Below are 26,273 nucleotides of genomic sequence, written 5' to 3'. Positions count from 1 at the left end.
CCCTCCTAAGGGAAGGGAGATTGCTGGCCTGGGTGGGGAGCCTGCCCACTCTCCCCAGCTGTGCAGGAGCTGGCTGCACCACGCACTCACCCCGGCCACGGAAGACAAAGAACACAGCACGAGGCCCTGCCCTTCTCTTGCCACTGAACAGCACACCCAGCCCCATGCTTCGCCAGAGTCAGCCCCTTCCTGGCAGCTCCTCTCCTTGGGCCATGCCCCCACCGCCCTGTAACCACCCAGGCCTGACCCCAGCCAGGACCCTGTCTTCTGAGAGCTCAGAAGTTTTCATAAGCAGTTTTGGATTAATCCTCCCACCGGCCCTGGAAGGGAATAGGTACGACTCTTTACATTTTAAAGTTAAGCTCAGAGACAGAAAATGCAGACGAGGCAGCAAATGGATGACGTTTTCATGCTAAGGCCAAGTGGTCTGACCCCCAAGCCACTGCAACACAGGCTCCCTTTTCTGAGAACTCTTTCTTCTACCTGCCGGCTCACACGTGGACACTTCCTTCACCAAGCTTCTATCCCCTCCGTAACCAAGTCCCAGGACAGAGTCCTTCTCACATTTTTATCTCTTCTGCCAAGTCTAACACAGAGGGAAAATAAGCCAGAGCGGGGCCACTAGGAACTCAGTCACTAATCACTGAATGAATGAACAGACAGCAGCTCTATGGTCCTATATTCACCTATGACTCTGACTTTAGATCAAGGCAGTGAAAAAAAGGCCTGGAACCGTTCTTCACCAGTAGGGCTGATCAGCGCGGCCCACCAAGCGCCAGGCTCACACCACGGACTCAGAATGGCTCTCATCAGCTCAGAAGCCAAACAAAACCTTATACCCGAAGACCGAGAATCCAGCTCTGGATTCTACATTCACTAGAATGTAGAGAGCCCATCTGCTTCACGGTGCCTCCTTGATAAAGTGACTGCAGTGTGACCAATCTCCCCACGACCTGCTCTCCGGTACGGGGTCCTGCAGCATTCACTAGGCCAGGAATCGCGGCCACTGGACGGGGATGGAAGCAGAGGGCCCCCTGCCCATACCGAGACGGGCGCTTCGCTGCTCCCCGTGGACGTCAGTGTGCTGTTGGTGATGGATTTCTTGGGCAGCTGTGGGCTGGCGTCCGGCTTGGTCTCTATGCTGCTTTTGGATGAGCTGTCATTCACTTCATTCTCTTCTACGGGGATCTCCTCACAGTAGCTGAAAAGAGACACCATGAGCCCCAGTTAATCTCAGTGGCCAAGACTGCCAGCTATTCTAAGAATCTCACAAAACCACGGGCTTTCCCGTTTCTCTGCTTTGTACATGACCTTCCTCTAACTACCCCCAAGCTGCTCTCCTGAAACCTCCTTCCTATACCCCCTCCCCCAGGTAATTTCTGGCTCCAAACTCATCTTCTCCAGGCAGCCTTCTTAGATTTATCCCTGCCTAAATACGACAACTCTTTGTCTTATGCTTTTTTTCCCTTTGGCATCCCATCCCGTTCCAACTTGACCAGCTGAGTCAAGCATCTGGGCTCTGAGCATACGTCTAATTTCCCACACGGCGACTAGGACAGGGCTCTGGACACGAGTTGGTACTGCCCAGATCCTAGATCGTAACTAGCAAACTTCTCTGCATTGCACACCTGAGGAAAAACACCCCCTGAGATAAAGGCAGGTGCCCTTCCAGGGACACTTCAGTGATGCCACCACAGGCTCTCCCAAGGGAGAAACCACCATCACCATCGTCATCCGCATCTAATACTTTACATTTTGCCTCATCTGTATGCATCACAACTCTGAGTAAATCATCAAACGCATTTTAGAGCTAATCAAGTACAAACTCACAGAGAGTAAGAGATACCACCATGAAGTGTCGGAAATGGTCCCCGAGCCCAGGTCTACGCACCACACACTCGACGCTCTTTCTTTGCCCTCTGTCCCCCGTGCCTCATGCTACCATCAAGCCTCTACCTCCCAACCTCAGGCAAGCTGGTTCCAGCATGTGCACAGGGACACCCCTTCTGCAAACGTCCTTCCCTTGGCTTCCAGGATACAAAACTCTCCTAGCATCCTCCTGCCTCATTGGATGTTCTTTCCTGATTTCTTCTGCTGTTCCTCTCTCTTGTCGAGCACGCCCAGGTCCAGTCCTTGAACTTCTCCTTATGTTCCTTCAGTCACTTGGCCGTCTCAGCCAACCTCGTGGCTAGCCACTGATAACCCCCAAGGTTACATCTCTGGTCGTGAACGCCACCTTCACACACACAAACACCTGTGTGACACCTCCACGTGGCTAACAGTCCTTTCCAGCTCTGTGTGCTGAAAGTCAAGCTCCTGCTCTTCCCCCATGTCTGCTCTGCTTATAGTGTCATCCACCTCAGTTCAGAACAACTCTACCCTTCCAGCTGGTAAACCCTCAGAGCCACCTCTGGTTCCTTTCTGACCCATCAGCAAATCCTTCTAAGTATGTCTGGTTCTGTCTTCTAAATACATTCAGAAGCTACCCACCTACTGCCACGTCTACTGCTACCCCTGGCCCAAAGCACCCGCACCTCTCATCTAAATGACCAAAACCATTCAACAGCCTCTCAGCAGGTCTGCCCTCACTTGCCCTCAGTCTATCTTCATCCCAGGAGTCAGGGTGATGCTAAAGTGTTAAGTCAGATCTTACCAATTACCTGTCCAAAGCCTTCCCACAGCTCCTCATCGCACTCTGAGGAAAAGCCAATCACTGCGCTGGCCCAGGCCCTCAGAGTCCAGCCCCGACCTCCCTGACCGCCTCTCCTCCCCTCTGCCCTTTGCTCACTTGGCCCACTGCCCGCTTCCTCTCCGCTGCCTGGGAGGGTCTTCCCGCAGGCACCCTCCTGGCTCCCCCTTCTCTTCCCCAGGCTCTTACTTAGACGCCACTCCCCTGCCATCCAAGCCTCCCTGGCAAGGCTCCTCGGCCGCCGCCCTCTGCCCCGCTCACCCCATCGTGTTGAAGTCGTCGTCGGGGGGCACGTAGTCCTCGTCATCACTGGTCAGGCCCAGCTCGTTCCCGTAGCACTGGTGAACGAAGTGCCAGAGCTCCTTGGGGCACAGGGGCTGCCGGGGACAAGAGAGCGGCGCTGACCCTTCCTTCCTCAGGACCCCACTCTTCACGGAGGCACTGGTGGAGCTGGACTCCAAGAGGGCAGAAGCCGAACCCACCGCCCCTGGTTGAACCGAGAGGAGAGCACCGCGCCCACGGCAGCCTCTACCCCGCCCTCCCCTCCTCTCCGGATCTCAGCAAGACACGCGCCTTCCACCTAAGAACGTGCCTTTTTAGCAAAGCCAGGAACTTGGCCTGTTCCCTCAACTCAGGACTTACCCTGGGGATGGTAAGTCCCTGCCTCTTGCTTCCATGGCTGAGGCCCAGCACTAAGCAGCATAAACCTGCGACGCTGGGGCCAAGGCAACCACAGAGCTTCTGACCTGGACTCAGAACGAGTGCCACAGGTCTCCTGAGCCAGCCTCCCTCACGTGGCAGAAATCTCCTTGTACTAACAGTGGCCACGTAGGTCCTGATGGATCAGGTCCAAGAATGAGGTGTGACCTCAGAGGGGGCCCATTCCACAGCTGGGCAGTTCCTGTGTTTGGAAAGAAGCCTACACTCTCACAGTCCAAGGGGTCTCAAAGGTCATCGCATCCATCCCTCTCTCCACTATCTGAATCCTTCCTTCTTTATTCTTAATTACAATTATTTTGCTTATAGTTCTGTGTATTAGTTCCAGTTTCTCTCATTTCACCGGTGTCTACGTGCCCTCCTCAAAAGCACTGTCCTAAGAAAAGTTGGCTCTCGTGAGGGTCAGAGTTACAGGAAGGAGGCAACAGAAAGTCAAAGAACAAAGATCGGGATGGAGCTACAGACTTTCAGGTTAGAAAACACTCTAAATAATAAATCTGCTCAGTTTCCTTTAGATAGTAATACATTAGGGCTAGAGTCAAGACAGATACCCACATATGTTTAAACACATACAAGTCTTTCGTGTAATTATAATTAAGTATATTTTATCATTATATCATGTAATTTTTTTCCTAGGTGTGTTTCTCTGGGAGGCTGTTTCTCAACATCCCCGGCACCTGCGTGGGCATCCTCTAACACCTGCAGCCACATCTCCTTCACCTGCATCTCCTTCCAGTGTCCCCTTCAAACACTCGAGTAGTCACTTGGTGGCTGTATTAACTCTACTTTCCAATTTTCTGTACTTCTGGTGCTCTGACATCTGAGGCCTTGCTGACTAGGGAGGGCCTGCCCCTTGCAGGGTTGGCTAATTCCTAGAGAGAGAAATCACCCTGCCTGGGAGCCCACCTTTCCTCTGTGACCAGCCAACCCAGGCCCACACCCCCAGTCACCTCCCTTTTGTAGCTCTTGCACTCCAGGCCATACTCTCTGGCACTAACTACCCCAGGGACAGTTGCTCTGGAGACAATCTCCCTACCCCGAAGCCTGGTAAAATATTCAAACTAGCCAGTCCTAAACCTGCTCGGCCAGCTCACCCCCTCTCCCCGTTCCTCCCTATGAAAACCACAATGAAGGCTCCTAACCCTGCGCCCCCCTCACTCTCTTGGCCTCCTGACTGGCCTGGTGCTTCCTCGTGTGGCCCTGAGTGGCCTGCCGGCCTCTGCTTCTAGGGACCTGTGAGTATAAGGACTTCTTCCTTCGTGACAGTCATTTCCGTGACTGCGTGCCTACCACACCTGGTTAAAACAAGCCCCGGTTTGTTTTACCACGGTGGGACCACAGCGTCCGAAGTCAGCAAGGGCCTGGCCCCAGGCAGCAATGAGGCTGTTCACAAGAGAGGGCACGATGCTGTCGGCGCCCGGGTCACCAGCCTTGGACAGCCTGGCGCTCACCGCAGTCGGGGGAACTTCCAGAACCAGGGGGAAACATGGGTTTCTTTGGAGCTGGCCAGTGCCACAGTAAGGGTGGTCACTCCAGTGGGCCCACAGCCAAGGGAAAGAACATTCTAGGTGGGTGAGCATCCCGGGGCTGAGGGAAGGAGCCGGGCAGGACTCACCTTCTCAAGGAGAGCATTCTGCCACAGCCGGAACATCATCATGTACGTCCTATCCCGGGCCCCAAAGGAAGTGAAAAAGTGCTGGATTGAAAGAGAAGATGGCAAGAAGTGTCTGTTAAGATTACAATGTAATGAATGGAGGCAAAGTGCTCCTTCCTTTAAAAAAAAAAAGCCGAGGATTCTGCCTTCAAATACTCCTGACTCTCAGTTACCACGCTCACAGCACAGGCGCTCTGACGAAAGGGGTCAGCCCACCAGGCACCTCTCAGTCCCTGCTGTCTCCAAGCCCTTGCGTGTTCGCCCACACCTTCCTCAGCGCTGCCACTTCTGGTTCTTAGTTTCCACCTCCATAAAAAACTTCCTTCACCGACCTACAGGACCTAGGTGAGTGGTGAGCTGGGCACTGGCCCCCGGGAAGGAGAAGGCAAACACACTCACCCGCTCACCCTGTGACTCATTAATTCAACAGATTCTTCTATGTGTTTTGGACACAACAGCAAAGAAAACAGAAAGATACCCCAGCTCTGATGGGGGGTACACATTCGTGGGGACCTTTTATAATGTACGGGAAGGAAGCAACAGAAAACCAGACTTTACTGAACACATTCTAGGTGCTTCACAAATGCAGCTTCATTTAAACCATACGAAAGCCTCGGAAAAGAAACATAACGTTATACTCAATAAAGAGAAACAGGCTGGCGAGTTAGGCGACTTCTGGAGTTGCAAAGCCGCTTCGTACCAGAAACAGAATTCAAAGCAAGGACGATCTAACCCCATAGTCTCCTGGTTCTTGCCACTGAGGGGCCTGAGTCCAAGGGCACCGCAGACCTGCGTCCAGCAGGGGGCGTTTAGCCCACCCCCAGCCATCAGTCTTCAGCCGTTCCCCCGCATCGGCGACACAGACAATCCCTTTCCCATGAGACTCCGCGGCCCTCTCCATGAGCTCCGTTGCTCATGATGACACAATTCATATTTGTCAGGTGCTTCACGATTTAGTGTTTTCAAACATACGATGTCATTTCAAGACTATTAAATAGGCGTTGCTGGCTCCATTTTACATACAAGAAAACAAAGGCTCACAGAGGTTACAAAACGTACCTTCAGTCATGGGACCCTAATTCAGGGGTTCTGGCTCCAAGTCCAGTGTTCTGCCACTCCACTCTCATCCTGCTCAGACTCCAAGCACCCTGCCCACCCCAGAGCTGGCTCCCGCAATCAGCGTCACCTTACCACCTCTCCCCCGATCCTACAGGCCCCCACACAAATGCAGCTGCAGGGCAGAAAGCCAGGAGTAGGGGGTCTGGGGAGTAGCAAGTCAGAGATCACTTACCTTTTCTGAGTCAGTGCAAACTTGGATGGCATTGGGAATGAGGCGAGCTGTTTTTTCTTTAGTCATGGAGCAGATGTCTTTCAAACGAACGGTCAGCTGGCATCCGCGCAGAGACAGAATGGAACGAGCAAGAAGAGGCATTAATAGAGTCAGGCAGACAGTGTTCACACGGAACCAGTTCAAACAGGAAATCAGATCAATCTATGCACTCCCCAACCTGGAAGGGACCTTCTCAAAGACCTTCTGGTTTAGCCCCTATTTCAGAAGCCGTGGACCAAGGTAGTGACTGAGCCTCACCAAGAGCCCCAGGATATCCTGATTCTTGGCCCAGGGAGCTTTCTTTCTCATTTCTACCCCATCTCATAAACACGCAGAGGCCCCATCACGATTTGCCACTTACAGAAATGCAGAACACTGGTACTGAGTGGGACCTTAGGGTCATCTACTTTGCCTTTTCTCATTTATTTAATAAGATTAGGAAACAGAGGCAAAGAAAGAATAAAGGACTAGCCTTAAGTCACATAAACCCAGGAAGCACACAAGCCAGTTCTGAGCCCCAAGATCAGTGCCCTTTTCACCCTACTATTCTGCCTTCTGTGGTGACTCCTGCCAAACATTTACCTGCAGCTGCCAAAATCAAATGCTCTTAACACACTCTTGCACACCCAAGGAGGGAGGGGAAGGCATGGTAGCGGAGATCTACCCTTCAAGACTCAGGCACGTGCTTCTGTGAATTACACAGGGGCTCGGGTACAGCCTGCGGTCGACAAGAGTTTGAAAAATGTGGGGGCAGCTTCCTGAGCCTCAGCCAATGGGACAGCCCATGGGGGCAAGCCCCAGGCCCTTACCAGGGTTTCCCAGCGGAAAATGTTGCTGTAGAAGCAGATCCAGTTCTCAGAGAGGTAGAGTCGGCCCTGAAGAAGAATGTCTCTTTGGAGTGCACACGAGTAATCTGCAGTGGGACGGGGGACAGAGCTCAGGGACGGGGAGCATTTCAGCAAACCTCTACACATTAGGCATGCCATCCCTGCCCCAGCACTGGGGAGCCCTGCCCACCACTGACTAGGTGTGTGGGACACTTGAACTAGTGGCCAAGGGAGTCCTGGCTTCTCATGATCAGGAACAAGGAGGATGTGAAATGCGCTAAAGGCAGAGGAATGGATGAGCTAACAGGGGCATGAGAAAGTGAGAGGTGGAACAGGCCGAGAGAATTCAACTAACGCCCCCACCCCCAGCCAGCTCCCCAGCCCTATGGCTGCTGGGCCATCTGCGGTGACAGAAGCAGCAGTGACTCCTCCCAGGTGGGGCTCTCTGGGGGCTACCACCCAAGTGGGCTCAGCCCTGAGCCTGACCACTGCGGCCAGTGCTCTGGGTGTCCTCTCCTCCTGTCCCCAGACAGACGCTCTTACTTGGGGAGCCTCTAGTCAGAAGCAGCCTGAGTGCTGCCCCCGGGATGCCCAGACCTCCTTCCTGCCCCGCACACCCAGGTCACACACTCACCAACGATGAGGCGCTCCGAGTCTGGAAGTTGCTTGAAGAGCTTTCTGAAGTCTTCATTTCTCTGCTTGTAAGTGGGGCTTAACACCTGCAATGACAACGGCCCAGGTTAGCAGGATGCTCCCCGGTTCTGTGGGGCTGGGGAGGAGGGAGCAGGAGCAGTACCTGCTTGTGTGTGTATAGGGCAAAGTCGAGGTCCTGTTATGTCGCAGACCCCAGAGGGCCAGGTTAGGCAAAGGGGGCTTCGTATGGAAAAGTGTGGTGGAGAGAATCTGATACCGCACTAGGCTTTGTATCTGGTGTCCATCAGTGAGAAAACGTTAAACATACTAAGCAGGGCCCACAGGACACCCCAAGTGGAGAAAGGAAGGAGGGACACTCCAGGGAGCTTCCTGGGATCTCCTAGGTCCACTAATGCTGTTCTGCCTTCTGCCAGCAGAAGCACCACCTTGACAGTGAAGCCGGAGCCCAAGGGGACTCCCCCAGCCCCCCAGCAGGACCCAGGATGTGACAGTGTCCAGTGCACCCCTCACGAGAAGCTGTCATCAGGGGTAACACAGTAACCACTTGGCTGTGTCTGGAATTCATGACTGGAAAAAAAATCATAGAGCACAAGACTAGTACTATGCTATGCCAATCACACCTCAATAAAACTGGAGGGGACATTGCACTTTTACAAAGACTGAGTTAAAAAACACCATAAAACAAATATAAAAACAATAAGGCCCTACCGTATAGCACAGAGAACTGTACTCACTAACTTGAAATGACCTACGATGAAAAAGAACAGAATGTATATACGTATACCTCAGTCACCAGGCTTACACACCAGAAACTAACACAACACTATCAATCAACTATACTTCAATTTAAAAAAATCCATAAATAAACAAACAAACAAAAAAACTAAAATAAACATTCAAGTAGAGAATTTAAAAGCACGTCTGGCAACGAGAGGTACACAAATCTTCATTCCCTCACCATCCCTGACAAGACTATCTAATCCAACCCTTACGTGACTGACGAGGAAACTAAGCCAGGAGGAGCATCCCTGCGCAGTGTCCCCTAGCTGGTCAGCGGTCATCTGCCGCCTGTCCTGTGCTCACCTCCCACCACCACCCGTGGGCCAGATGCCCCTGCGCCCACCTAGCCTGCAGGTGCCTCAGTGCAGACTCAGACCCAGAAAGTGCCCTAGCGAATCCTTCTTGGAAATCCTGTGAGCCAGTTGAACAGACAGGAAGTCCACTCTTTTCAAACTTATAATCGTAAAAAAAAAAAAGTGTGCTACAGTTGAAAGGCACCCAAGAATGGTTCATGAAGACAAGCACTCCACCCAGGCGATTCGCTGACCCGCTTATGCGAGGGGCGCACACAGATACACAAACTGTACTAACGCTGGTGACAGATGGGTCTTGGCCATTTACATGTTCTCGCCCACTTTCCTGGGGATCTACCGGTATACGGCTGTGGCGACGAGGGAACGAGCTTTGAACGGTCCATTTTCGGCTCTCTGAAAAGCAAGGCTGCAGCCTGACCACACCGGCAGCAGGCACTGGTCCCCTGAGCTAAGTGACCACCTGTGCTAGAGGGAACAGAGTGTCTCGGGAAGTTGGAGCGGAGAAAACGGCATGATTTCAGTTTGGGAAGGTTTTCTAGAGAAGAGAGAGAGATGACAGTGCTTTCAACTACTTTGTCCGTAGTTAATTTGAAATTTAAACTCTTGTTTTGACTTATTTATTAAATGAGTTGTACTTGCAACAGTAGATGCCCAGCTATTTCCTCAAAGCCATGATGTGCTATAGAATCCCGAGCTTCAGAAATCATCCATCAGCGAAGCCGGAGCCCAAGGGGACTCCCTCAGCCCCTCAGCAGGACCCAGGATGTTCGAACCAAGTATCACGGCCACTGGGCGTGGACCCCTGGAAGCTAGGCCATCCCATGACTTCTACGGCTAATGGAAGACCTCAGAAGATAGCAGTCCTCCAGCTCATGTTCAGTTGCAAACTGATACTGAAACAGCCAATCTCAATGGCCCCCCGGCCTCGCAGAACAGAGTCCGCACACTGAAACCCCTTGCCTGAACACCTGATCATCAGCAAGTTCCCAATTACGTCTGACAGACCTTCTAGAGCTGCACTGAAGCCATTGGGAATGAGATATCACCACGCACCAAGCACTGTCAAAAACCCTTTACAACATCATTTCATTTGCCCACAGGGTCGTTTTTATTATTCCACTTTAGACAAGAGGAAGCTGAGGCACAGAGAGGTGAAGCAACTTGCCCAAGGTATGTGGTTACTCACTGGGAGAGTGGAATACAAACCAAGGCAGCATGGTCCACAGCTCCCAGCCTGAGCCGTCGCTCTGCACTGCCGCATGTCCTTCTGCCAAGAGGGAAATGGATGCCCAGCCAAGCACACCGTTGGGATGAGACAGTATTAACTTATCTGGGGGCCCCGCCACTAGCTTTCCATCCTGCAAGTGGTGGGGTATAGCTTCAGTTTCCCAAGTTCTGGAAATTGGGAGCACAACAATGTGAACGTACTGAACACTGCTGAAATATGTATTTAGAAATACCTAAGATGGTAGATTTTATGTTACGTGTATTATACCACAACAAATTTTTTAAACTGAGTCAGTCAAGTTGGTCTTTATATTTACAAAGCTCCCATATCAGCCTGAGGACAGCCTAGCAGGTGGCCCCAAACCCCCTTCAGCTGTAACTGGACACTACCTGAAGCCTGAAGCCCTCCCTTGTCTAATGCTCTCTCCACAGCACTCCGTTACCCTCGCTTCATGTCCAGTGGGAACTCAGACATCGACAGAGATGCAGGTGCAGGGAATCCGGCCAGAATCTCCAAACCAGAGGCAAACAGAGGGAGCCGCTTCTATCCCCTCCGTGAACAAAGCTGTGTGTGTATGCGTGTGTGGCAGGGAGCGGGCAGGCCTATTTCTAGCAGGCTGCCAATGCGGCCGGCAGGCCAGGCTCACAACCAGAGTCTAAAGTACAGAGATACGAGTTGGCCGCCACATATACCTCGACACAGACTGTGACCCTCTCCCTCGCGCCCTCATGCTCTTAAAGCGACCTCTTCCAGGGGGAAGCACGGCATACTTGTTTTCATTTTAAATGGCCAAAGAATTGTGGTTCAAAGACTGTCCAGCCTGGGGCCCTCGGGTAGCAGGGCCAAGTGGGGAACGACAAGGGTGCCGCTGAGCTGTCACCCGGGCGCAGAGAAACGGGGCTGCACACTCACGGCTGGGACTTCCTCAGATCCGTGCCAGCAGCAGAGCTCCGCGCCAGCAGGGACATCCATCAGCTTCCGCAGGTGCCACCACAAAGGCTGGCTGTCCAGCTCTAGCAGAAGGCTCCAGAGGACCCCAGACTCCATCAAGGACTCCATTGCTGCCTACGCTCCACTTCCTAGGGGAACCCAGCCCCTCGAACTCCGATTCCCTACTGTCCACACAGGATGAAAAGAGTCGGTCTTGCCCAGGCTAAACGCAGATGGGTGGCCCCTGGCTTCTCAGCACAGGGTCTACGTGGCCCTCACTGGCCTCCTTTCCTCGCCTAGAGCTGGTTCCCGGCAATCCCTCACCAGTGGGAGGACGTGCTCAGCATGGTTCTTGGGACAGGCTGGCCGGCCAGTCTCCCATGGCCAGGTTCTGCTTCGTCCCACTTGGCTCCCAATGTGGCTGGTCTTCGGGCTGAGGGTGACCCAGAGAGGGGTGACAAAGCCCGTCCTCGCGGTCAGTGTGGGCAGCCACTGCAGAGGCTGGCTGTGGCCAGGATTCAGACGAGAGGACAGGTGTACCAGGCTGGCTGAGGGCTCCACACCCTCAGGACCACCACGGCCAGGTCCAGAGGTCCGCCCTCCGGTTACTCACAGCCAGCACAGCAGCTCAGAGTTGGTCTGAAACTCCAGGGAGGGTGAACACCGAACTCCCCAGCTCCGTCTGGCCTGTCCCATAAGGCGGCCCGTTCAATGTGCAATCACTTCTCTGGGCGGGCACTGGTTGCTATGACTCATGGTCCTCACTCGGGCAGAGCGGCCACCGCTGGCTGTGGCACCAGGGCCTGCTCCCACCCCCACCCCTACACACACCCCTTTCCTCCCAGACCGGGCTCCTCTCAGCTGACCAGCAAACAACTTCTTTGTTAGAGTTGCCCGTGGCAGGAGGGAGGCGGGAGGCAGGGCGGGTGGGCGGGAAGGGCTGGGGCCTGACACATGCTTCAAGTTACAGGATCTGGGTGATGGTACTGGCCAACGTCCTCCAGTAACCCCCGGCCTAGCCTGGCCTCCCCAGCAGATGTTTCCTGCAATGGAAAGTAGCTGGCCAGGACTCTGAGTGGGGGAGCGGAGGGGAGGGAAGGAGGTGCCAGGGGCACGGCTGTTATGATGAAATCTGAAATTTGAGATTTAAAATAGCCAGGGACTTCTTGGAGACACACACTCTCCCCCTTACTGACCCATCCATCTACCAACTTCTCTGTAGCAGCAGCAGGAGACCTGGCAGTTTAATTCAGCCCATTTCAGATGTGCTGGTGGGGAGAAGATGAGGTCAACAGCTCCAAGGTCTGTCGGAGGTGCCTCCTTCCTTTCTAGTGACGCTGACCTGCCTCCAGCACTAGCAGGAGGAGGATAAAGGCCAAGAGGATTTCCAGCTGCTCAGACCTGGAGGACCAAGTTGTGATGCTAAAAGCAGAGAATTTGGCCCAGGTTAAAAGGTGACAGCTAAACTGCAGGGAAGCTGAGACGTCTGGGAGAGGAAAGTGAGCCAGGCCGATGGGGGGAAGAAGGGCTCCAAACAGAGAAGCTGGGGACAGAGGTCAGACGGCACTGGGGCTGGGAAGACTGGATTGAGAGACCTTTGAGAAGCACCTCCCTCGCCCTCTCCAGCTACGCCCACCTCGCCAGGAGGGTCTCCAAGCTGCACACGATGGAGAACAGTGCCTTTGTCCTGGGAATCTGTTATCTGATGCAGTAACACTCGAACCTTACTGTACTTAAAAATGGTGCAACAAACGTATTAAAAATGTCGATTCTTGGCTCCCAAATCCAAAGATTCTGATTCAGAGGAACCTGGGGTCTCCCAGGCAAACAGTGCTGGAAGAAGTAGAGGAGGAGCCTGAGTCCTCCTGCAAACTCCCGTCTCCCTCTCTCCATGTACACGCCCGGATGCAGCCACCGCCTCCGCCCACCGTCTCCTGCAGGGTAGCTACTCCAGAGGACCGTGCTCTCCAGCACCCGGCATCGTGTGTTTCAAATATAAGCTGCTCAAAAACTATTTACCAAATGAACGCACTCCTTGTGCACCTCTAAATCTGTCACTAGTCACACGCATCTTGTGTGCGCACACTCACAGAGATCCCCAATTCTATAGGCATGACTTCTAGGTCCCCCGTCCCTGCCAACGCTCTCCAAACCACGTATCTGAGCTCCCCTCTGCCCTGCCTGCACCAGCCCCATCACCAGCAGTGTGGTAGGAGGCTCAGTAATTCCATTTTCCAGGGTGACCCAAATGTCTCTTTCCTGGGCCACAACAGACCCCACGACCGAGGTGGTACCAGGACCCATGGAGACTGAATCATCACAAGAATTCCCCGGAAACATTTAAGTATCGATCCGGCCAGATGAAGGGATGACTGTTTGGGCTCCAACGGGGTGAGGCAGGGGCAGTACACACCCAGAAAGATAAGGCCTGGGAGACGAGTCCCAGTGTGCTTAGCCTCTGTCTACTGTGCCCCCGCCCCCTCCCAGCTGGGTAGGGCAGCAGGCAGCTTCCAGCCCGGGGAGAGGGAATTGGCCCCGGGCTAAACATTAACCGGATGGCAAACACTGGGAGCTGGGACCAAGTGGTACCCGCTCCCTGGGTTGAGTAGCAGGAGGGAGAGTGCAGAGCCCGGCAGAAAAACAGCTGGATTTCGGTGGAGTATTGATCTCAACCAGGAAGAAACCAATTAAGACCCTCAAGGGAAACCCTGGACTTTCAACCAGATCTGGGTAGGGAGGAGCCAGATGTGGGATGAGGGGCAATGCAGACCGGGGAGGTGACCCAGGAAAGGGAGGACCGAGGGGGGTCGGCGAAGGTGTTAACAGAGACAGAGAGGAGAGGGGTTGCGAGTGGTCTCACCTGGAGAAGGGGCCACTCCGGAGAAAGTTCAGGATGGTTGTTGGGGAGACAGAGGGGAGACAGACAAAGGTAGAGGAAACAGTCAGTCCCCAGAAAAAAAGGCCTGTGCTGCCAAGGTCACCGGGGTGCCTCTCAGCACTCACCCCACTTTCTTCCCTGCCCCATCAACAGAATTTCACTCCTACAAAGCTTCGTCCTCCTGCTCAATCCTATGCCTGTCCGAGCTGCCTGGTGATCCCACAGGACCTGCGCCACCCCTCCTCTCCATCGGACAGCCAGCATTCCCAACCTGGACCGGAAGGCGACTTTGGCCCTGAAGTCTCACGGCAACCGCCAGGGTCTGGCTCCCATCCTCTGACTTCAGAAGTTCTCCTTCCCTGGGTGGCCATGGAGACAACTGATGCCCAGAAAAGAGGTGAGGCAAGTGGGGAAGCACCTTTGCCCACCTGGAGCATCGGGGAGACTCCTGCGCCTGCTGGCTTCACCCGAGATGCAAGACCCCTCCCCAGCCCAATGCGCCTAGTGAGCCCATCTTCGGCGGGGGGAGGGGGCGGCGGCGGACTGCACCCCTCCCACCCCCAGCGCTCCCTTCTCTGCTTACCCAAGCTGGGGGCCTTGGCTGACAAAACTGGGGTGGTTGAAGGGGTGCTCACGGGGAGGCAATGGGATCAGGCCTGGGAAGGACTCAGGGCAGCGCAGACGGCCCGGCCTTCAAACCCCACTCTTGACCTGAATATTCCTGGCTGGAGACCAGAGGCTCTCCCCTCAGCCTTTCCACAGGTCCTTGGGGTCCAGTCACCCCCATCCGTGGGACCCACTCTTTATAGAGGCTAGGGTGGGTTGTCACCATGGTATCAGTTCCTCCCTGGATAACGAGGTAAAAGTAAAAGGCAGAAGAGAGGAGGAGGCTGGCGAGGGGCAGGAGGTGCTGGGTGGCTTCTCGTACCAGACCCAGGCTACTCCAGCAGGCCTGAGGGCTTCCTGCAACAGCCAGTGAGTCTGCGCTCACCACCCCACCCCCGAATCTGGCCAGAGGGCAGCGACGACAAAGCCCTCGCTTATCTGAAGGGCTTCCAGTGCAAAGACGGAGCCTCAGGCAGCAGAGCAGATGGACAGCTACCACTCGTGTCGGGGGAGAGATCAGAAAGAGGGCTGTCGGCAGAGCTGAGGAGGAGAGACAGGGCATCCTTCCTGATGGTCAGAGTCCAGCCAACTCAGGGCAACACAAAGGAAAGGTAGGAGGACAGAGCAGACCAGGGGAAAACAGAAAACCGGGTCAAAGCAACAAGGGCAGGGTCGGGGCCACCAGAAAAACCATGAACGGACTACTGGGGGGCAGTGCTGGGGAGTGGGGAGCTGAACTGAAGTTTCCTGACGGGGCCTCTGCACACGAGCACTGACCCACGCACAGTGCGCTTGGGTGGGGACACCGCACGGTGTGTGCAGACCTGGGGGGCTCTGGGGAGCCCCCCAGGTCATGGGGGATCGGGCTAGGCATTGGGCCCAGGAGCACAGCCACACTCAGGTCGCCCACAGCTCCATACGCTGCACATCAGAGGGGGCAGACATGGGGGTGACGCCTGTCATGTGGAACAGGGAGCATCTTGCTTCCTCCACAGACACCCAGGAGTGGACCAGTCCAGAGCCAGGGCACGGGGCTCAGGAAGAGAGCAGGGTTTTACTTGGAAGGGGGTTCCCAGTGTTGCCTAAAGCTAGCCTATCTACAGCTCTACCCACTACGGTGGCCGATGACCCTCTGGATGTGAAAACACTTGAAGAAAAACTGGAAAGATGCGCTGGACACAGCTCCTGACGTCTATGGCTCAGGCCGGTGGGAGGTCTTGTGCCACCTCTCAGCGTCGCACCAACTGCCCAGTTTCTGCCTCTTCCTCCCAATGTCCACCTGCCATTTCTACCCCCTCCCCCACACCGTTCTGTCCTGCCCACACCCAGCCCCAAGCTAGGACGTCCACATCCACAGGAAGTTTGGCAGGACCAGGAAGAAGGCAGCACCCAGGGGGCGGAGGGCAGACCCCAGGGGCCAGTGTGCCTGGCAGCCCCGAATGGAGGAGGAAGACATCTGTAGAAGGGCCCCCTCTCTGGTCTCGCTGAGTCTCCAGAAGAACCTCCAGTGTGGGAGCAGGAGGCCGGGAGGGAATCACTCAACACTGCTCAGCTGAGCCCCTGGTGCACTTGGCCTCTGTGAGCTCATGATCTGTGTTGGGTGGAGAGTCAGTGCTTCTGTAATTTATCTGGGGTGACAGGTAGCGGGTGAAGGAAGACAGTCCAGTATTAATTGAGGGTAAGAGGCAGGAAAGGCCTGGGCAATGGGTGTGGTCAGGAGGACGATTTTTCAAAGAGATTAACGAAGCCAGTGAGGGTGGACTGCTCCAGCACGTCTCCAGCCACAGGTGGAATCAGTCAGGAAGCAGGGCTCCGGCCAGGCCTGCTGCCATCTCTCCCTCATCTGTCATCAGAACCCCTGACCTCCGGGCCCCACGCGGCAGCTGGCCCCCCTCTTCCAGCCGAGCAGCAGTATCTATTTCTAGCCTGTTGTTCTGCTGAGAGCTCAGACACCGGTCCTCGTGTGTGGGACTGAGGGAGAAATCAGAGGTGAAAGGGTGGGAGAGATGGGAGAGAGAATCAGAGAGAAAGGGAAAGCCAGCCAGGAGAACGGAGAAGTCAGAAAGGAGAGGCAAACAGAGGTGGAGAAAGGAAAACAGGGGAGTCCGAGAGGGAAGGGTAGGGAAGGATTCGAGAAAAGGAAAAGTGAGATGGAGCAGAAAAGGCTGCTGGAAAGAGGAAAGAAAAGAGAACAGGTGTGGGGGAGAGGGCAGAGACCAGCCGCAAGGGTGAGGACTCGCTCGTCCAAATCTGCTCTTTTAATGTCACCTGGGTCTGCAGCCACGTGTTTCCTGTTCCCCTCGGAGGCACTAATTCGACAATACCCCTCGGAAGGGTGGAAGGTTTCGCGAGAGAAAGGACGCCGGACGCCCCACTCGCTCCCAGGAAAGCAGCCCTCCACCCCTCCTCTCCCCACTGCCCCCCCTGCACACTTAGAAGGAGCGCCTCTCTCCTCACAGACGTCAGCTTTTGGCCCCGGGGAGGCTTTGAGGCCAGTGAAGACCATGGCAGGTCCAAGGGGGAGGGCTGGGGGCTGAAGTCTGGCTTCCCCTCCATGCGGGCCCCCTTAGCCCTCAACTCTGCCCCTATAAGCAAAGCCCACAACCTCTGCCTTGTTCGTGCCGAGTGGGGCCAAGGCTGGGATCCGTCAATCTACTGGGCCCACCCAGGGATAGGTGGCCCCATGAGCATCAGGTCGGAAGCCACAGGGCTGACTGGCGCGTGCTTGACTTTGGGGGATCGCTGAGCCATGTGGGAAGACAGGCCCCCCCAGTGATTCTGACCCAAGTTCCTACACTAAACCCAGCCTCACCCCACCCCCTCCCCTTCGCTGGAGTGTCCTCAACGTCTTCTCCCACGCTTTCTCCCACACTTTCCCCAAGCCGATGACACCTGCTGCAGCGGGGCCGGTGTTCGAGGAGCGGGGGAGGCACCCGCGTGCCCATCAGGGACAAGCACAGGGAGCAGCAGGCTTGGGGGTGAGAGACAGTGACCTGAGACCAGGCCCCAGCTGCAAACCAGCGGCCTGTCCACTGCGCAGCCCCAGAGGGTGGAGCACGACAGACTTCGGCCAGCTGCTTTCAGGGGACAAGTTCAACATCGTGCAACCCCGGCTCTGTGACCAACAGGATGTGGCCTTCGCAGGGACTGCTTTACTCCACACTTGGCTTCTGGGTGTGAGCGCCTGGCAGGGGCTCCCCAGGGACGACCCCAGGCTGCATTGTCACAGCCCCCGTAGAAGTGGACGTCTTCCAGGAGAAGCGTGCTCCTGGGGCTACTGAGGCGACTCTGAGGCTGAAGTCAGATTCCATCACCTGAGACAGCCTTTCTACTAATGGGAAAGCTTTCTGCTTTTCCCCAGAACTGTCTTGGTTAAGGGAAGGAGACCTTGGCCCTGAGGTCAAGCCCTGGCACTGTCCCTGTCCCAGAGCTCTGTCAGCCTGGGGACACCTCCCAGGACCCATCTCCTCTGGGGGCTGGAGAAGCCTTGTCCAGGAGTCCAGGAGAAGGTGGGCCATCCTTACTTGGTCTCCAGGAATCGAACCCTCCCTCCCTCCCTCCCCAGCAGTCCTGTCCATCGTGTCTGGTCTCTGAGAGGTCTGGTCAGGGGACAAAGCCCACCTTTCTAGACCCCTCAGTTGCCTCAAGCCCACAGGGAAGCCAAGCTGCCCCCACCCCCACGCCTCCACTCCCCTGACCACGCCCATCCCACACCTGCTTCTCACAGACCCAACGAGAAGAAAAAAGGGATACTTACATTATACCAACTCTGGCTTTTCTGAAAGAACAAAATAAAAGAGAAGCAATGTTAGTCAGGGAAGAGACGGTGGGAATGGCCAGGGCACTCCTGGCTCCGGCGGGGAGTTACACAGACAGCAGGGGGCGGGCAGGGAGGAGGAATCCCAAGGCAGCTGAATGCTTCCCACGTTGCTGCTCGGGGGCGGGGGTCCTCCTTTCTCAAGACAGCTCCCGAAAGGAGGCCCAGGGAGCGGTCCATGCTGGAAGCCCCACCGCAGTGGGGGTGGCAGGCAGCGGCAGCACCAGCTAGAGCTCAGCTGGAAGGGAGTCGGACCCCATCGCAAGGTTCTGATGGGGGTGAGGGATGCGCTGAGGCATCCAAGACCCAGTCCCCCATGGGCCCTGATCAGAAGCAAAGTACCGACGGAGACCAACGCAGCCTTCCACCCCAAGTCAGCCTGTCTGGAAGGCAGGATGGGACCCTTGGTGTCAGGAGAAAGGGGAATGCCTGGAAACTTCCCTCCAACTGTTCTCAGCCAGCAACTGAGTAAATCCCTCCTTCTGTCCAACTGGCTGATGGGCTACGAGAAAACGGCTGGGGCGCGGTGGGGGCTCTGTGTTGGGAGGAAGGGGGAAGGACATAATTGCTAAACGTCTTTCCCGACTTCACGGTGCTGTGATTCAATAGCAACAAACCCAGCGTCCACCCCAACTGCAGATTTCAGGTACTCTCCATTCCCATCTCTGGGCAAAGGTCACTCATCTTCACAGCAACGGAAAAGTTTGTAGGGGAAGAGGAGGGATGGCTACGATTGTGCCTGGTCTGCAGCCAATCTCTACGGCCAGGAGTCTTCTATGCACATCCTACTTGGAAGACAGACAGAGAGATAGGCAGACAGAAACAGATACACACACACGCATTCACGCACACACACATGCACGCCTGCCTAGGCCCCATCCCTTGAGGTGCTGGTCCAATAGGTTGAGATTGTGTAGACTGAGGCTAGGGTATTTTCAGTCTAAAAAAGCTTGTCAAGGGTGTAATTCAGGTAGAGAATCACTGGGTAGAGGCAAGCTTTGCCTGCAAGTCCACATCTCAACTACAGGCATGCCGCCTTTCATTGCCCTTCACGGTACTGCATTTTTTGCAAATTGAAAGTTTGTGGTCGTCCTGCGTCACGCAAGTCTATTGATGCCATTTTCCCATCTGCATTGGTTTCAGTTGATTTTAAGTTTTATTTTTTAATTGTAGTTTAATTAAATGTACATTGCTTTTTTAGACATAGTGCTATTGTATACTCAATAGACTACAGCAGAGTGTAAACATAATTTTTATATGCGCTGGGAAGTCAAAAAAACTCCCGTGACTCACTTTATTGTGATATTTGCTTTATCGTGGTGGTCTGGAGCCCAGCCGCAGGGTCTCCGAGGTATGTCTGTATAGGCAAAGCGTGGATCCTGGGCACAATTAGTAACCTTTATCCCATCTACCTGGTCTTAAGGGGCCCAGATCCATAAAGGAAGAAGGCAGGATGTCTGCTGTGTGTGTGTCTGGTGGGCAGAGGGTGAGTGTGTGTGCAGGGACAAAAGCCTGGTCACGTGATCTCCCTCCTTGCTGGCTCTCCCAACCCCCCAGAACTCTCTTGAGACCTTCACCTTCACTCTGAAGAGGAAACAGGTCAGCAGAGGACGGGATGGCCCTGGTGGCTGTTTCCTCCTCACACCCTACCTCAGGGGCCGCAATATGGCTGGGGGTCAGGGGCAGATGGTAAGGCAGGCTTCTCAATCCCCCTGCAAGATGCTCTCCTTGATCATTTCCCAACAAAGGCTGTCACCACAGCCCTGTCCAGAAGTCACGTATTCCCCCTATAGCCTCATGTCTTCCTCCAATCCAGAGGTCTTAGCAGGTAAAGGGGCTAAATCCAAATATTCAAAATTAACTATTTCATCATTAAGGGAGCCATGGCCACATGGAAATCCAGGACCTGAAAATTCAGCCTCCAGTCATTTTGGAGGAGAGTGGACGGGGCAAGGAGGCTGCATGTGACTTTATCTATATCCTGGGACATCTTACCTTCCTGGGTCCTGATTCTGAGATCACATGGCATGAGGGTGTACAGCTATCCTTGAAAATATATCTCTCACTAGTGGGAAGGTACACACTACAGCTGCTAGCCTCAGCCTATGCCTGAGTTTGCCGGCATTTCATCAAACTCAAACCAGGTCATCAGACACCCCCCTCTCCAGGCCTTCCGAGGAGGAAAGGGGCAGCAGGAACTTGGGCCTGGTGGGGGGACCCAAGGTCCTTTACTGTTACTCCTGCTCAGACGCTCCCTCCTGCCCAGGTAAACAGAAGGAGGAGAGGGACTCTTCTCATGAACTGCCACACAGACGCAGGGCCCTTCTGAATCAGTCTGGAAACACCCTCCTGTGCAGAGAGGACCAAAAGTAAGGAAGAAACAGAACGAGGGAGTGGGGTGAGGGTTTTTTGATGGGTTATAAGTGGATGTGGCCAAAGAGGACGAGGGAGTCAGGAAAACTGCCCGAAGACAGAGCTGCGGGGACAGGGCTTAGCAGAGCAGGTTTCTAGGTGCCTACGAGAGGTCTGAGGAGCAAACGCCCAGGGGATTCCAAGGCCCTGGAAGCAGTCAAGTTCCTTACACATCTGTCTCTCCAGTGCAGAGGCCGGGGAGTCTGGAAGATGGGGGATAGGGGCAGAGGAGGGGACGGAGGCTCACTACAGCTAGGAGTTAGGGGGAAAAAAACAATTTCTTACTTTGATCAGCTTAAGTCTGTCATACTGGAAAGAAAACCACAAAAATTAGGATTGAAAAACGGAAAAAGTCAAAGAAAAGGCATGGCAGAGCCACAGAGCCGGGCGGCAATGCACATCCAGCGCTGGGAGGCACAAGGCACGGGGCGAAGACCTGCCTGGGCTGCGGGGCACCGCACCGCGCCCAGATCAGGAGCTGGCGGAGCAGCAAACGGCCGGGGCTCCCTCTGGCGGCCGCCAGCCGGCACCACAGAGCGGAAGCCGGGCGCGGGCACAACCAAGGGGGCCGGGAAGCAGAAATAGGCCTTGCGGTCTAGCCCAGGGCTCTGGCAGAGCTGCCCTCGCACGGGTCAGCCTCGGCAGTGTAGTTACAGAGTCAGAGGAGTGGGACTTACTGGTACCCACTCCAACCCCAGGAGAAGGGACGACAGACACCATGAGGCCTGGCTCCAGAGAAAAGTGGGAACACTCTCCAGCTTGTCTGAAAAATATACGTCACCTCCTCTACGAGGTGCACTGGAGACAGGGAGCGAGGTGGCCTGGCTGTGATCACAGTGACAATAGCTCTGACTACCACATCCCTTGCTGTGGGTATGTCTGGTCAACCTGAGAAAATCTTCCAGTGGAGGAGGAGGTGACCCCACCACAGAAGCGCCGCCTCCTCGCCTCTCCCCTCACCCCTGCAGCTCCCCTCCCTCTCTGCTCCAGGCCCTGACCGACGGAGAACCTAACTCCTATACTGGTTCGCATGTGTCCTTTCTGGTCTGTGTCCCGCACCCACAAATCCCAACCAACCACTTCCCACTGGGCTATGGGGCGCCCTCCCACCACGAGGCAGTCCTTTTTAACTGCTGTGGTGGTGGTGACGATGGTCACCACCGGGGAGGGGATGGGGCCGGGAGGCGGCTCTCCAAAGCTGGGGAACTCAGTTTGCAGCGGATAGGGACAGGCCCTGCCTCACCAGGCTCTTCACAGGGAAAGAAAACCTGGTCCGTCAGCCACCTCCTGCTTTCGCTCCTTAGGAAAGGGGCAGAGATTCACTCCCGTTCACGCTCAGCTCTCGGTCCCTTCCTAACCCCACACATTGCCCCCAACAATCCCTCTCGGAGTTCCGGCCTGGCTCCCTGCACCTGCTCCCTGAAATGTGCACTCCCTGACTCAGACATGCGCTCTCCCGCCTCTGAATTCACGGAGCACCCTGTGGTCCTCAGGGTCGGGGTTGGTTTGTGGATAAGCTGTCTCTTATCTCCCTTCCCAGACTACAGGCTGCCTGGGGGCAGGAACCTGGTTCATACGCACTTCTTAAAGAAGATCTACCACTTAAGAGTTTTTAAAAAAATCCTCACTATTGGATTCTCCCCTCAACCCATCACTTGAGCAAAAGAGGTACTCGGTAAGTAGTGACTAAGGACCACAGATAAGTACTGCTCTGCTTGCTGGAGCCTTGCTGGGCACAGGGGAAGAGGTAAGGAAGATCACAGCTTGACCTTGGGATGGTAGTGTGCAGACGCTGAGGGAAGAGGCAGAGAAATGGAGTAACTGGACCCCCCTGTCCAGAAACAGCTGCCCCCACCCCAGCCAGATGCTTGGGGAGGCACTCAGGAGGGGCCGACAGAGGTCATCTTAAAATCTCATCCCCAGACGGCCTGCTCCTGCCAACCCCCTTGAACCCGCAGGGGGCTCCTGGGGGCTTCCTCAGTCAGGCAGCATCCTCCCCTGCCCACAGCCAGCAACAGTCACTGAAAGTCCTCAGAGCTAAGATGAGCTTTCGGCCTGAAGGTCACAGACTGGAGGATTAGGATTAGCCCTGTAACCCTTGCTCGTCCCCCAGGAACGGGAGCAGCTGCTCCCCGTCCTCCTCCCCAGAACACTGAGAGGCTTGAGACTGCTGTTAAGCCAGCCTCAGCCTTCCTGCACTAACCCCTTCCCGAGGGCACTATTTCCTGAGACCTGCCGTCCCCAAATACCTGCTATTCACCGCCCCCACTCCCTCCAAATTCTCCGCAGGCCTCTGAAATCCTGGCGTCATGGGCAGACTCTGGAAGCGGCTCCCTGGCCTGGTTGCATCTCTGCGGGCCTGGCAGGGGCTACTATAAATGCCCACCAACTTCCATCGGCTGGCACCACCCCCCCCTGGAGCCAAGTTCCCCTCTGACCATGATCCAGGAGCCTCAGAACACCTTGAGCCCCAGGCTGGACAGGGGGTGGAAGTGGAAGGGGCAGTCAGGCTGAGCGACTCGCAGGGCAGGCAGATAGGAGGAGTGGCAGGGTAGGGCTCCCGGGCCACTGTGCTGCACCAGGGAACTCGGGAGGGAGCCAACCCTCCAGGGAACCAGGAGTCACTCAGCAGAGCAGGTGTACGGAGGTATCAGGACCTGCAGCCTGGCCAGATTTGGGGGCTCCCCTCCCCCAAAGGAAGGAAACTAAGCCTTGGCAGGACTCTGCTTCTAGACGGCACCATGTAAGGAGGGAGGAGATTCTAGGTAGAGGCAGTGTTTGGGGAGCAGGCAGACACGGGGGTGGGGGTGGGGTGGGTCTGTTCTTCGACCCCGGGTGCAGTGGAAATGGGCCCTGCGTGACTTCAGCCAGCCTGCCAGGGGCAGTGGGGCCGGCCCTTCTGGGAAAGGGACCAAGCAGGACACACGGGCCAAAAGGGGCGGGGGCAGAGGGAGGGGTGCCGAGCACTACAAACAATTCAACACCCAAGGGGAGACCGAAGACAGAGACAAAAGATGGCTTACTTTTGAGAGGCGCTTGTGAGACTAAGACCATGCATGCAAAGAAGGTATTTGGGAAATGGTGGGGAAGAAGAGGAAGAACAAGAAATCAAAAGACAAATTCAGGTGGGAAGCCAGCTCCCAAGCCTCCCGGGGCCCCCCTTCTCCAGGGCCTGTGAGTCCAGCGGGAAAGAGAAGCTTTTAGAGGGAGCATCTAGGCAAAGACATCCCCTTCTTCCCAAAGGATTAAGGAGGGGGAGAACAAAACCTCTGGGAACCACAAGTAGCCCAGGCCCCCTGGGGCTTATTTTATCCCCTCCTTAGGCAAAGGCCCAGTGCTCGGGTGGTGATGCTGACACACCTGGGAGGGGTGGAGAGCCCTGTCACCGTCCTCCTGGCCAGATGAGTATCAAGTGGGTTATTACCAAAAGTAAGGCAGGGTGACGGCCCGGGTGGAGGTTAAAACAGCATTCTGCAACCTTCCTTGAGGATTCCCTTCCCCGCACGACAGCTGTCCCAAGTAATGTTCCCTTCTACCCCAATCTGCAAAAGGGTGCGGTGCTAAACAGATGATCCCTCCCGACCCCCAGAGCTTCCCTCCTCCAAATCTCAAGGCACGTGAGGCTCCCAAGCCCCTAAAGGGAGATACCGGTCCCTGTGGAATCACTGCACCAGCTCCCGGGACCCTCTCTGAGTGCTTAGCTGAGAATGTACAATTTAACTAGGGTCTCTCCTGCCTGCCCCACCCTCGCCTCACTAAATAAAGACTATCTCTGGGACCCTAGGCCAGTCAATCATCTCTGGATGAAGGGGTCTTCTACCTCGCCAACCCCCCCAAACCAGCTTCCCTGCAGCCAGCTAACAAGCAAGGACAGAGTCCCAGGTGGGGTCTGGCTCACCTTGGAATTTTTGCCACCACTACGGCCGGACTGTGAGGAGCAGCTGCGCTGCACACCCTGCTCCGGTGTGGACGGGGACTTGTCCGACGAGTGATCTGAGCCCTTCTCCACCATTGTGTCTCCGTCCACGTTCTGTGGGGTGGGCGAGCGAGACCGCTTCCGGAGGATGGGGGAGCAGGCCGGCGTGCTGCGGTTGGAGTTACTGGCAGTGCTGCAGAGGCAGATGGAGAGAGGGAGGGGGTGGAAACAGGAGGAGGAGGAGAGACAAGCAGTCAGTGATTGAAGGCCAAAGACGGGTCCCAAGGAGCCAGCTCAGGGAGCCAAGGTTAGGGGCTGGGGAGAAATAGGGAGAAAAGGGCCCAGCTATGGACTTACTGCACCGAAATACCACTGCTAGCCAGGAGAGGGCGGTGGTGCCCATGTGAAATGGAAATAGCAATGGGGAGGGGTAAGTAGGGCAATTAGACGTTATCCATCCATCCATCCATCCATCACTGTGTCCATCGATCAAATATTTCTAGACCTCTCCCAGTATATGCCAAGAACTGTCCAGGAAAGATGGAATTTAAGAGCTGACTCATTAGAGATCATATCAATACTGTCAGCTCGTTTTATACATGCTGCAAACACAGCTCCTACATTTTGTTTTGGAAAGATTTTCCCATGAAAATAACAAAAAGAATCCCACTTTCCAAAGTATCCGTATTTATATTATTTCACTGGGTCCTTAAATCATTCCACCAAGGGAGTAATGGCAAGAGCCCTAATTCCTGTTTTTAAAATGAAGACTAATGCACGGCAGAGAACCAAGTGTCCTCTGATCACAGAGGGCTGAGAAGCAAAATCTGGGTCCTCTGACTTGTAATTCACACCATTCCATTTCCATGTAAGCCGCGCTGGTTCCTGCCGCCCTTGCCCAGGGTAAAAATGAACACAGCAGGTCTCACGTGTCATACTCCCCTCCCTAAAGCTCCTTCCTGGCACGTACTCGGGACATCCCACAGACCCAAATCCCCTTACACCAAGGCTTACAGACTGTATGAATATTTAGCTTGTGTTCTTAATGGGATAGAAGAGATGAAGAAAGGAAGAGGAGAGGAAAATTAAATGCAGTTAAGCTCTAACAGGTGTTTGCTTTCCTCAGAGAGGACAGAGGCGGGAAATGGGAAGGAAAGCACGTGTGACACTGGAAAGCTGAGAAAGCACAAGGGAGGGGATGACACGCCCAGCGGCCTCTCACGCACTCAGCCATCAGAGAGCTGGGTCAGGCTTTGGGCGCAGCTGGATCCGAGGCCGAGCCCGTCAGAGCCCGTCAGGGCCCCAGGAAACTCTCAGGAAGCTTCATCCCAGCTTTTCCTAAGCAAGCAGAGTGCAGGGTGGGGAACGCGGCCACTTGCATGAAGACCCAGCTGCAACCTCAGGTGTCCCACTGGACCCATTTGCAATGAAAACCATGCCCCTTTCAGCAGAACCTCCCACCTAAGGATCCTGGGCAGAGAGAAAAGGAAGGAGCCCAAAGGCCCAAACCAGCACGTGCGG

At 55.1% G+C, this 26,273-nt stretch overlaps 1 protein-coding gene and 1 long non-coding RNA gene across 15 annotated transcripts in view; one reads left to right on the top strand and one right to left on the bottom strand.

Moving 5' to 3' along the window:
- GRAMD1B (GRAM domain containing 1B) overlaps positions 1-26,273 on the bottom strand; it is a 151,803-nt gene that overhangs the window by 14,507 nt on the left and 111,023 nt on the right. For 9 of the 11 annotated variants that reach the window (XM_045504516.2, XM_010967224.3, XM_074357062.1 and 6 more), the window contains 8 exons: positions 24,735-24,945; positions 18,365-18,385; positions 7,852-7,936; positions 7,200-7,303; positions 6,352-6,447; positions 5,022-5,102; positions 2,951-3,066; positions 1,045-1,201 (listed from right to left, as the gene is read on the bottom strand). In XM_045504516.2, coding sequence (XP_045360472.2) covers positions 1,045-1,201; positions 2,951-3,066; positions 5,022-5,102; positions 6,352-6,447; positions 7,200-7,303; positions 7,852-7,936; positions 18,365-18,385; positions 24,735-24,945 — 871 coding nt within the window. Of the gene's footprint in view, positions 1-1,044; positions 1,202-2,950; positions 3,067-5,021; positions 5,103-6,351; positions 6,448-7,199; positions 7,304-7,851; positions 7,937-18,364; positions 18,386-24,734; positions 24,946-26,273 lie in introns of those variants that run through there. The other 2 variants (XR_012503840.1, XR_012503839.1) reach the window with 1 other exon arrangement.
- On the top strand, positions 12,345-19,624 carry LOC141575864 (uncharacterized). Of its 4 annotated transcripts, none has more exons than XR_012503842.1 (3): positions 12,345-13,853; positions 14,155-14,398; positions 15,052-19,624. It is a non-coding gene; the product is annotated as an uncharacterized LOC141575864 (long non-coding RNA). The 4 variants fall into 4 exon arrangements; XR_012503843.1 differs by having other exon boundaries at positions 14,155-15,218; positions 15,711-19,624; XR_012503844.1 differs by having other exon boundaries at positions 14,155-15,218; positions 15,603-19,624.

This window comes from Camelus bactrianus, chromosome 33 (assembly GCF_048773025.1).
Source record: "Camelus bactrianus isolate YW-2024 breed Bactrian camel chromosome 33, ASM4877302v1, whole genome shotgun sequence".
Lineage (NCBI taxonomy): Eukaryota > Metazoa > Chordata > Mammalia > Artiodactyla > Camelidae > Camelus > Camelus bactrianus.
This window is presented reverse-complemented; position numbering and strand designations above follow the sequence as displayed.